The following is an 11,527-nucleotide window of genomic DNA, read 5'->3' on the forward strand; positions in this document are numbered from 1 at the left end:
TGTCCCGTTGCAGGAGAGCGGGCCACCGCTGCTAATTACAGGACTAATACTCCTCCCTGCCAGGGCCCCGTCCCCATCCCCCCCGGGGGCTGGGACAGCAGCGTTTTGGCTGGGCTCCCGCTGCCCCCCGACAGCTCCGGGTGTCTTCACAGCAGATGAGGGAGGCGGCAGCACCGGGGGAAGCTGCTCCCACCCCATTCCGTCGTTTCACTGGTTTCTCAAGCCGGCAGGGTTGCTTTTTAGGAGGCTCCATCTCCACACTCTTCCCTTCAGAGAGGGGACACAGAAGTGTCCGAAAAGGTGCTGGGTCCGTGGTGTTGGGGGTGAGGCGAGACGGCTGCCCTCGCGTCCCCTCGGCTGGGCAGTGCTGCCCACCAGGCTCCCGCAGCCCTATCCCCTCCGAAAGGCAGCGCCAGACACAAACCCAAACGCCTCCTCCTACCCTGGCTGCCAGGCAGCCCCTCTGATCCCCCACGCCACCGGGATCAAAGGAGCACGCTTCCACTGCGACGTTTTTTCCTCCCTGGTCTCTCTTCACCCACGTAACAAACTCCCATGTGAACAGGGCTTTGAGGCTTCCCAGGAGATGGCACACTCCTTCCCGGGGCTTGAAAACTGCAGCTGCTTCTGGCTTTGTCTTAAAACAGATCAATCAGCAAGGCCTTTTTTGGGAAGCACCCTGACAGCACCTGTCCCTCTCCTCAACGCTCCCGAGGACCGGCCCAACAAAGCTCCCCAAATGGAGCCACGTTCGTTGCTTCCTCCCTTTTCCCGACCCAGGTTTCAGGGCGTAGCACTGACGGAGGAACCAGCCCAGGCTCCGATCCAGCAGATGCTGCACAGACACACGGAAGGGGCCGAACGCCCTCGGCACCCAAAGCAGCAGCGAGACTGAGGCGACAAAAGCTGTAAAATAAATTTATGCAAAAGCGAAGTGCTTGGCAGCGTTTAAAACAGACCACAGGAGCCCTGACCCCAAGCCCCCCTCTCCGATCCCAGGAAATCATCCTTTTCCCCTTCAGGCTGGAATCTTACGCAGCCATGGTTTTTTAAATCAACATGCCAGAGATTTGGCTGTGTTCAAGAACTCGCAGATCTGCTCCCCTTTCCTTCGGAAATGGTGAGGAATAACCTGCCGAATACAACCAGGAACCCACACCTTTGGAGGAACAGCTTTAGCCCTGCAAATCGGGCAAGACTCGCTGTATTGATTCAGGGATGAAACTGTTGGTTCTGTGCTCTGCTGGTAACGCCAAGCTTCACAAATGGCTTAACTGATGGGTGCTGGTCCACGCCTCTGGGCACAGAGAGCCCCCTCCTGACCTGACACGAGTGCTCCCAGTCCACTCAGACGGCAAAAACTCAAGCCCGGGATCTGGCCGCCCTGACTGGTTTGTGCATTAGGAAGGACCTCCCTCCTCCCCACTCTCCTTGATGGGAAATTCTCCTTTCCCCTGAGACGACCTGTCCTTCAGGAAGAGCTGATCTCCACCGTGAGGCCCCTGCCTCAGTCACTGCAGAGAGGGGTCAAGGTCACAGTAACACCGAGCGGGTACCAGAATGCCCTTCCACCGAATCACTCCTCAGCAGCAACGCAGAGCAAGTTCCCACCAAGAGCAGCAACGCTAGAGCACCACGTGCCCAGCGCAGGTAACGCCCCGCACGCAGCCCCCGAGGTCTGGTCGCTGGCACCGCGGCAGCAGGCACACGGAAGCCACTGACTCAGGTACTGGAGCTCAGACCTCCTGAGCCTCTTCCAAAATCCGCAGCAGACTGTTGGCTCCATCCCCTCCCTCGTGAGTCACACGCCCACCTGAAACACAGCGTCCTCTGCCCGTCTGTCAGGACCAGCCGGAGCTGCGTACTGGGCTTCTGTTCCCCGGAGACGTGCAAAGTGAGTGTGAGTACAGGCTGCAGGGCCTGGGTGGAAGCTGTTCCAAAAACGACAAGAAGGGAAGTCTCTGTGCCACAGAGGTGTGGTGGGAGCCAAAGGCCAGCTCTGGAGTTTGTTCGTAACTAAGTTAAGTGCCTCAGCATCAATTTGTAAACCACCTCCTGCAACTGCCCAAGCACTCAAGTAAGTTGTAGCAAACTTGTCAGTGTGCCTTTGCTTACACAAGCATTTTTACAACGCTTAAAAATCAACCCTGAGAAATATGCCCTCAACATTATGTTTGAAGAGAAGCTGGTCTGCCTGCCCACCAGACGCACGCACGGTGGCTGGCGTTGTCCGGGCTGACGCGGCCTTGCGCTGCTCTCCCCTGGGGTGGCACTCGGCTGTTGCACTCGACAGAACCACAGCCTTGGTGGAGGAGAGGATCCAGTGAAGAGGAGCCCTGCGGTTTCTTCTGGCATCAGACTAATCATCCAGTTCAGCCTCCTTTTTTCCTCTAGGAACAAAACCAAGGAAGGGTCACACACTTAAAAAAAAGTAGAAACCAAGAAGACCAAATAACTATGTCACTTGACGAGTAAGGGGGTCAGATACACAGGTTTTGAGACATATGGCCATAAATGGAATGTGTTTGGTTCTTCTGTCGCCCAGACCTCCAAAGTAGCCAGCCTCCGCGTGAGCTTCGGCATCTGCCTTCTAGGAACAAAAACAAGGAAGGGTCACACACTTAAAAAAAAGTAGAAACCAAGAAGACCAAATAACTATGTCACTTGACGAGTAAGGGGGTCAGATACACAGGTTTTGAGACATATGGCCATAAATGGAATGTGTTTGGTTCTTCTGTCGCCCAGACCTCCAAAGTAGCCAGCCTCCGCGTGAGCTTCGGCATCTGCCCCGGCAGGGAGGTGTTAGGGGTGTCAGAGATGAAGCTCCCGCACAAACCAGGGACACCCGGCCTGGCACTGCATGGGGCTACCCCCATGGCCTGGCCACGCTGTGCAACTGCCAGTACGAGAGCAGAGAGAGCCCCTTCTTGTGCTTCTGGCTGCCTGACCCAAAGAGCCGAGCAGAGCACGAGGAGTTGCACCGGCCAGGTGTCCTAAGGAATCCAGGAGAGCTGCGTAAGCAACCCCTCGCTACCGCCACCGGCAGCCTTCACTCCTTGTGCTCCATCGGGACCCTGAGAGCAGAGGCAGCTCTGTCCTGACGCACTCCGTTCACCCCCAAGGAACCCTTCAGGCAGGGCGATCGGCGGCCTGCCCCGCCTGGTACCGGTGTGGGTCTGAGGGAACCCAACAACACCCTCCTGAACTACGCTGGGGAGGCAGCGTAGCCACAACACAAGGAGCTCCTACGCATCAGCGGACTTGCTATGGATTTACACCGTTTAAGAGAGCAGCCGCTGGCCTCCATTACGTAAGGGTGGGGGAGTCTGACCCTCCCCTTGCTTTCTGGGCACAGACAGCGGCTCCCTGCAGAGTATTTCTGTTCACCCTCGTGTCACACCTGTAGGCGTTAGCGCTTTGCTTACACGCAGGCGCCAGAAACAGACCAAATCCCCAACGACCTTCCCCAGCCTAGGACACGGTGCTCTGCAGAAGGAACGTGTGAAGTAGCATGGCTACAACCACCAGAAATCACCCTTTATGGAGGCAGCATACGTCCTGATGTCACTTGAGCTCGCTTTGTTACCCCGCCTGTCCCTTTAATGCCATTACTGAAGATCATTACATGAGCAGATCCCCTTTGGAGAGGCAGCCGCTTGGGCTGCCCACACACCTACCTCTCTGGCCCAGAAGATACGACTTCCAGTGGTGAACACAGCTGCTTCCGAATATACTCCCTCGATCTAATATCAGCCTGGAATTAAGGAGGAAAATGAGTGAAAATGGATTGATCAGCCTGCTTGGTGCCCCCCTTTGCCACCTCAGCGCGCCCCCGCACACCCTGATGTCAGCACATCACAAAGAGCTCTCGTACGACTGTGTTGCAAAGAGGAACCCGCATGTTTCTTCCCTTGTTTGGTTTGTGTGCTGCTTGGGAGAATGAAGACTTAAAGTGAGGAACTAGAGGGTCCTGGACCAAACAGCCTTACCGGAGCACAGTCCATTTCAGAAGCAGAAATGACATTCGCTGTCTGCCCCTTTACTTCTCAGAGGAGTAAGGAGGTGAGACGCTGGCACCGACAGTTCCTGCCTGTCAGTGCTTAAGGTCTGCTCTGCCCAGCCCTGCCCACCCTGACCCGACGGCAGGATGAACAGCCAAAGCAGGACCCAGGCCGGGCATCCTCAGCAAATCCTGGCTGCAGCTGAGTGCAGTCAGCCTTCACCAGGGGTCCCTGTGAGACTCGGAGGATGAACTAGCGCGGGCTCCCAGCACACGCTGCAGTGCAGCGAGCCTTCTTGCAGCAAGCACTGACCCAGCTGGAATCCCTCACCTCACACCGACACGGAATGGCTGCTCCTCATCGTCCAGAGAGGCGACAGGCCAGCAAGGACTTCCAGAGGCTTACTAAGAAGAGGTGTTGACTGGCAAAGGGAGAGTTGCTGAGGTGACGGGCTGCTTTGTCTCTACACCAGAACTGCAGCTCCCCTTTAATGAACCCTGGCAGCAGAGCCAGGAGAGACCTGGGAGTCTGAGAGTGGTCTAGTGCTTTCATCCTTTGAACCAACCCAGATGACTTCTTCCACATGTAGGCACCTCCAAATGCAACGCGGGAAAACATAACAAGCAGCTAAGCTCCTTCACAGGCCTCCCCCAGCAACAGCTCATCACCGTCTGATGAGAGATGGAACAGACTTGTCAGAAAACTGAGGGCAGGGTCTTCCTTCCCTCAAGAGGAGATACTCCAACAGATACAACCAACAGAAGCTGCCCCACCACCCTCACTCTGTAAAGGGATCACATGCCATGATCACATGCAGGTCTCCGCAGTGCTGAGGAATCCCTGGGCATCAGCAAAATGCTCGCAGATAAAGATGCCCAAAGCAAATGACCCCCCTTCAGCCCAGGACTCTGCCCACCCTTCTGTTTCTCGGGATATTCTTCATCCCTGTTGCTCAAAGCTATCAAAATCCTTCAGCCTGTACTGACGTACAAAAGCAGTACCTCCCCTGGCCCCCAGGAAGTTGTTGGGAGTGCCAAAACCATATGGATGTGAAGGCAGATCTCTGCAGCACTGCGAAGCAATTTAGCCTGAGACAGTGGCTCATAGATCCCTTCTCGAAAGGTGGGGAACTACTGGAGCATTTTATGGACTTTTCCCAGAGCAGCAGAATGCCCCACGGACTCTGCTGCAATAACCTTCGCTCTGTGCTCAGTGAAACAGCAGCTGTGTCCCAGGGCTACGCTAACAGGGCACTGCAAGCAGATGCAGGCTGCAGCCTCCAGGCTCACGGCACTCCAGGATCATCCATGGCCTTTAGAGCTGTGACACTGTGACGTTCCCAAGGGATTGGCTTTTCTGGTCACTCAGCAGCTGAGAAATGGGACTCTTCCCTCCACGGGGAAACTGTAGATTGAGAAGGGGAACAAGGCTATGGAGAGGGCTGTGAAGACTTTGGGAATACGGCAATCCAGCAGGCGAGTTCTCAACAGGACATGGGATGAAAAGAGAGGAGTTGGCATTGCCTGTTCTTGTACCCATCCCTTTCCTTCCTCTGTTCCAGCAGTTGTATGATGCAGCAACAGATGGAGAAGCGCACCACTTGTCTGCTGCATATCCTTTTCCCCAGGCAAGAGCTTGGCTCATTCTGCCTATGCGCCTGATGGCTGTGCGATGGTAATTATGCAGCTATAGCAGGTAAAAACATCCACTAAAAGCAAACAGAGACAAGACACAAGCACATCCTTGGCTCTGTCGTTTCTCGGCAGCAGTGGCAAGGCACACACCCTTCACACTGTCCTACCTCAGGAGTCCAAAGGCTGCCCAGGACGACGAGGGGAGCGGTGTACACACCAGGCCATATCCGTGTGCTGGGCTCTGCTTTCCAGTACCAAAATCAAAAGGAGTAATGTTGAGACTCTACCAAATTCATGGTTTACTGCCCTCCTCATTTGAAATCGAGCTTGGAGCCATCACCAAACCTCATCAAGCGCATCGTCGTGCAAGCGTCCAGTTCCTCCCTTCTTCTTCCGTCACTCTCCTGGGACACGTGCTCTCCTGAGCTCACCAGGAAAAACACATTGCTGTGTCCTGGCAGCAATGCCGGAAAGTGATGTGGTCCGAGTGGGGCAGGGGAACACGAACGGAAACCCCAAGAGCTCCAGAAAGTGTTGCTGGGCATTAACTGGATGTTCTTGTTCCCCAGAAGTGTTAGTGTTCAGCTTTCGAGTGCAGGAGACTCTCGGATGCTATCACAAGCACCCAGATCCTGGGCTCTTGGACAACTTTGAGAACTGGCAGTTGATTTTTACATTCCCTCAAAGTTTTTTTTTTTTTTCTTTTTTAGAAACTTCCTTTCTCAAAGCTACTGCTTCGCCACGACATTTCAGAACAGCTGCCGTGCCCCACCTCAAAGGCAGACTGTCTCTCTCCACTTACAAAGCAGTATGTGACCTTCCCAGTTGGAAAAGCTTCACAGCATATGATGATCATGCTAATAAAGTGGGTTAACGCATCCCCAGTGGCTGTCCTTGAAGCATTTGCTACTCTCATCGCTGTTCTACTTCTGAAGAGTCTCTCCCGTAGCTCGAGAAGCTCCCCCCTACCCCTCCATCCCTGCCGCTCCCAGTCAGAGCTCTCGGGTGGAGGCTCTGCCGGCTTACTGCTGGAAACGCAGCTCCACAACTGCTTAACAATTCTGCAAGCTCCAGAATGAAAAAATAGTTACATAAGGGGTGGTTTGTTTGGGAGATTTTTTTTCCCTTCTCTCTATAATTGGACAGTTTCATAACTGAACTGACAAATAACTTTGATCACTCTTCAGGATAAGAGATTACGTGATGTATTTTATAACAAGGGAAGGAAGTCGTTCAATAGAGTCCCTACCAGGAGACCAAGGTAGCAAAAGTCAGATCGACACACTATTTTTCTAGGGAAGAAAAACCCCAGCCCTGTTCTGCTGATAACATAAGCTAATGCTTGATTAGGTGGCAAGTTACCGGCCAGTCCTCACTCCTAACGCAGCGCTGAGAGACAGCTTAACCCAGCGTATTAACCAAGAGGCTAATCAATAAGATGGATAACTGTCCCGTAATAATCCTCACAGACTGCTGCTATTTTCAGAGGGGACTAGTGCTGGCATTAGGGTCTGGAATTGTTGCTTTGCCTATTTTATGAGGGGCAGCGGTGATCCCTGTGTACACAGCAAGCTTGCAGCGGGGGCTACATCCAAAGGGCGTTAAGAGTTCCAGGATATCAGCTGCTGGTTTCCCTGCTGAGCCGCAGGAGCCGTTCACCCAGAGGAGAGGGATGACGGCTTATTTCTCAGTTCTCCTAAGGGCAAGCGCTTAATATTTCCCACGAAGCGACCTGCAGAAATTCAGAGCTCTGGGCAGGCCTACGTCTGTCCTTCTTGGTGGGCTGGAGCACGGCTAGGCTGTCCCATCAGCCACATCCTGAGCCAGCAGGAACGGGCTGGGCAAGGCGCCAGCTGGAGCTGAAAGGATCATCAAGTGAGCTGGGGGCTGGTGCGCAGCCAGCCGGGCACCTGAGCAGCCAGAGCGGAAGAATCAGTCCCAGGGCGATCCCTGTCAGCTGGAGAGTGTTAAAAGCTTCTGTTTCCCCACTCTGCGTGGGGATCCTGGGTCTGGGCAGGCTTGGAGCGTGAGCAAGCACCAGAGAGGGGTTCTGACCTCTGCCAGAAGTGGGCAAGGGCAGCTGCTCTCAGGAGGGCTTGGGATTGCTTCAATTTGAATGCTTTGCTTATTATTCCGGGATGACAGCTCCTGCCTACCTCAATCCCTGCCTGGGTAGCTCCAAATGACCAAATCTTTGCAGAAGAACCTCAAAATCTCACAAGCTGCCTGGGCAGAGAGATCACCCCCATGCAAGCAAAATTTTCCCAGATCGGCCTTGCACTTACACATGGAATAGGGACGAAGTGGGATGTAAATACCGGTTGTAGGTGATAATGAACTGCTCTCTCTGAAAGATCACTTCTCTCACCTGCATCACAGCCACAGTTCCTTTGGCAGCACGGCCACATTGTGGGCTGAATGCAAATCAAACTGCTTCTGATCACTGCCGAGGTACTGTTGCATGCCCAAAAGCACAACAAGCCCTGTACAGACTGGCCAGCCGTACCTCGAGGGAAGGTTTAAGTTCCTGCAACTGCACAGCACTACACGTGCTGCACCTTCACACAAACCGTAAACACAGCCTCAAGAAGGTAAGGGCAGCTGAGCTCTCTTAAGAGCATTACGCTTCTAGGGCTACCAGAACTTACAAACTAAGAGCTAACGATCCAGAAGTCTTTCACAACACTGGGAAAGCCGTAAGCATATCGCCCACCAGGTCTGCAAGCTTGTTCTGGGGACATACCATAGCAAAAAGGCCAAGTCAGTCATCCACAGCAGGACTGCCCCAGCCTTCTATATCCCAACTCCAGCTTTAGGTGCCCAAGAGCCGAGGCTTCCAGCACTGCCCTGTGCCAGGATCTGTGACAGTTACCATACCGAGGAACTGCGATAGGGAAGGGTCCCATGGAAAGGTTTAAGTGTCCTTATCCCCTGCCATCCCTCTACCCCTACAGTAAACACACTGCCTTTCGGATTTTTAATCTCTCTGTAAGGGAAGCGACAGTTCATTCCATCACTTTAAATAAAGGTTGCAGTTAGAGAACGGGAAGAGTCTCAGAACACAGACAGATACTGGAGATAGTTGGAAATGAAATGAGGGTGACGAAAATCTCCGAGACACCTTCTTGTTTCCAAAGGGAACGCTTTTCCCCTTTCCTCCGAACACGCCGAACTGCAGAGCTAGCTCAGAGCTCTGCGGAGGCATCTGTCCCTTGCTGGAAGAGATTACATAAGAAGATCCATCAGCCTACTCCCGTCTGGCAGGTAGTGGTTTCTGAGATCAGAAACTCCAGCTCTGGTATGGACGCTTCAAGGTTTGTTTTGCTCTAAGGTGTTAAAAGATTTTTGTCTGGTTTATAACTCAGGACTCTGTTTTCAGAAAACACTGCAGTACCAACGAGAAGCTCCCGTGTGCAGAGGCTGCGTAACAGCCCCCAGCAGGAGCATCTCAGCGTTGCTCGGAGGAGCTGCAGAGCAAAGGTGGCCAGGCACCTGACAAGCACGGCGGTGCAGCGACGCGAACGGCGTGTTCCAGGGCAACGGTACGAACACGGGCATCTGAATGGGCCCTGCTCCCCGGACAGGCGCTGGGTCTGGCCCGCCTGAGCCACTAATGGCAGGGTGACCCTGAGAGAAGGGAAGTGCTTGTCAGGCTAGAAGTCCCAGAGGCTTTATGCTTCTCCAGATCCTTTCCTCAAGCCCTGCTGCGATTTAATTAGCCTGAAGCTGAGCCTTGGTGGCAGCTGCTGCTCACAGACAGTGATCCAGTGCTGTCACCTACTGGCTGGCTGCCCCCCCAGAGCCTGCAGCTCCTTGCGGAGTGCAGTAGCAGGCAAAAGCCCAGAGGAGCAGCACTGCGGTCTGCACTCGGCTCAAACTGCCCAGGAAAACTGCATTTCCAGCTCCTGGGTATTAACATCAGCATCACAGAAGTTGCCTGCAGAGAGGAACCAAGAAATCAGTCAGGCTGGGTTTGCAGTGAGGGCTGTGTGTGCTTCAGGCACTGCGTCAGAAGAACAAGCGCGGAAGAAGGAAGGATCAGTTAACTACCACGTAAACACCACCACAACAGGCTGGGGAAGAACAGGCCAGCACGAAGGGTGCAGCTGCAGAACTGCAGAGGGGCGGCAAACTGAGGCTCTGAAACATGGCCATAGGCTTGGCATCCACAGCCCCCTCCGCTGCCTGCTTCCCTGGCTCCAGGCCTGCCTCCCCCTTCCTCAGCTCCCCTGCTTCTGTACCTGGCGGATGGGCTCTGGGATCCGGTACCTGCAGCAGGACTTGACTAGACGCACGGCTGTCTCCAGGCACACCCTGTGACCCACAGAGACATAAAGCGGCTTAGAGCTGTTGTTGTAGCTACGCAGGACCTGGGCATTCAGAAACAAGAAAGATCAAATACTTAAGAGGCTTATTTTAACAAATGCAGAGTGGCAGATGAATTACAAGCTAGCCGGTTGCCTTCAGAAGGTGGGATGGTGGCTCTGTATTTGGTAACTCCCAGCCTTCTCGATCCTCTACTCCTCTACTCATAGGGACCGTTTGCCCTTTTGGACCCTGTGGCCCTTCCCCAAATGCCTCACACCACTCTGGGAAGCAGTGAGACTTGCTAACGCAAACTATGTTGAAATAACACCAGACGCAGCAAGTTTCTCACATCTGCCTCTTTCCTGCGCAGCACTTTCTAAGCCAGACGCTCCCATGTTTCATCCTGGTGAGCTGCTACAGAACTGGCACCTCCCCATGACTGGGGCTCACAAACAGGGGTGCCAGAGCCATCGACATGACTAGATCCAACACCTGAACTGCCAACTCTTTCTACAAATGCTTGAGCTCCCAGGACAGGGAAAGCAGTGTTACCAGTCACCTGCTGACACCGTGCCGGCCTGAACTAACGTCACTGAGACAGGCCCACTATAGAGACAACATCCTCCAGCTCTCCCAGCTACACAAAGCTGGAAGACTTGGTGGTCAAGCGAATGGGAAACTCCCGGCAGCTTACCATGCCCAGGACTCTCCCCGAAGCGCCTGTCAGTGGGAACGTATCTCCTTCCCTCTGCAGGGAACGAATCTAGGGATAAACACACACAAGGTCAGTTGGTAAGAAAGTACTTGTATGCAGATGTCCCAATTCTCTTGGGATCTTAAAGAGTGGAAATGAATTCCCAGCCTGGCCTAACCTGCTCTTTGTGCAGCTCATCCCTGACCAAGCCATCCATCTGCAGGAGGTTCTTGGCCACTCCGATGCATGGTAGATCCGTCAGGACTCCGAGGTGACAGGCCACACCAAATCCTGCCAACAACGAGTCACTGTAACTGCAGGATGCCAGGGAACGGGAATCTCAAGCGGCAGCACAGGGACCCTGGAGAGCAGGGCTCTCCAGTAAAGCCCTACCTCTGGGATGGAGCAGGCCATTCCCATCTACAAAAAGTACCTGAAAAAGCCAAAAAAGAAATGTTATTTCCTGTAGGCTGAGAGCCACTCCAATAAGCAAACAGCCATGCTGGCCCTGTCAGGAAGAAGTCTCTCTCAGTTCTTTTGCTTCTCTGTAAGGGTCTTCCTGGGGTGCCATCTACCTCTGACTCTAAATGATCAGCAGCATGAGCTCTTAGGGACTGGCAGCGCTCTTTGCCGGGGCTGCAGGCAGAATGGGACTCCCATTGCCAAGGGAGGCCTGGCTGTTCCTGGCTTAGCGCCTCCAGCCCCTAAGGAAAGGGCAACAGATGCTTCGGTACAACTCGGACGCTGCGCCTTCCGCCCCCCCAGCAGAAACCAGCCAGCCAGCGCGGCCCCAGGAGAGGGAAGAACACCTCTCAGCAGCACCCTGCGCCCTCACGACATCTCAACTCGGGACAAAGAAATATGCCACACCTGCGGTTTGAGCCTGGGCT

At 54.0% G+C, this 11,527-nt stretch overlaps 1 protein-coding gene across 1 annotated transcript in view; it reads right to left on the reverse strand.

The window, feature by feature from the left end:
- Window positions 1-1,190: 1,190 nt before the first annotated feature.
- The window catches only part of ENDOV (endonuclease V), a 12,663-nt gene continuing 2,326 nt past the window's right edge, over window positions 1,191-11,527 (reverse strand). The window contains exons 4-11 of the mRNA XM_035899222.1: window positions 11,508-11,527; window positions 11,213-11,273; window positions 11,031-11,070; window positions 10,816-10,928; window positions 10,638-10,706; window positions 9,877-10,005; window positions 3,678-3,754; window positions 1,191-2,390 (exon numbers count right to left, since the gene is read on the reverse strand). Of these exons, the coding sequence (XP_035755115.1) occupies window positions 2,360-2,390; window positions 3,678-3,754; window positions 9,877-10,005; window positions 10,638-10,706; window positions 10,816-10,928; window positions 11,031-11,070; window positions 11,213-11,273; window positions 11,508-11,527 (540 nt within the window). The 3' untranslated portion in view covers window positions 1,191-2,359. The remainder of the gene's footprint in view (window positions 2,391-3,677; window positions 3,755-9,876; window positions 10,006-10,637; window positions 10,707-10,815; window positions 10,929-11,030; window positions 11,071-11,212; window positions 11,274-11,507) is intronic.

The sequence above is a fragment of the Egretta garzetta genome, unplaced genomic scaffold (assembly GCF_000687185.1).
Source record: "Egretta garzetta isolate BGI_Z169 unplaced genomic scaffold, ASM68718v1 scaffold131, whole genome shotgun sequence".
In the NCBI taxonomy this organism is placed as follows: domain Eukaryota; kingdom Metazoa; phylum Chordata; class Aves; order Pelecaniformes; family Ardeidae; genus Egretta; species Egretta garzetta.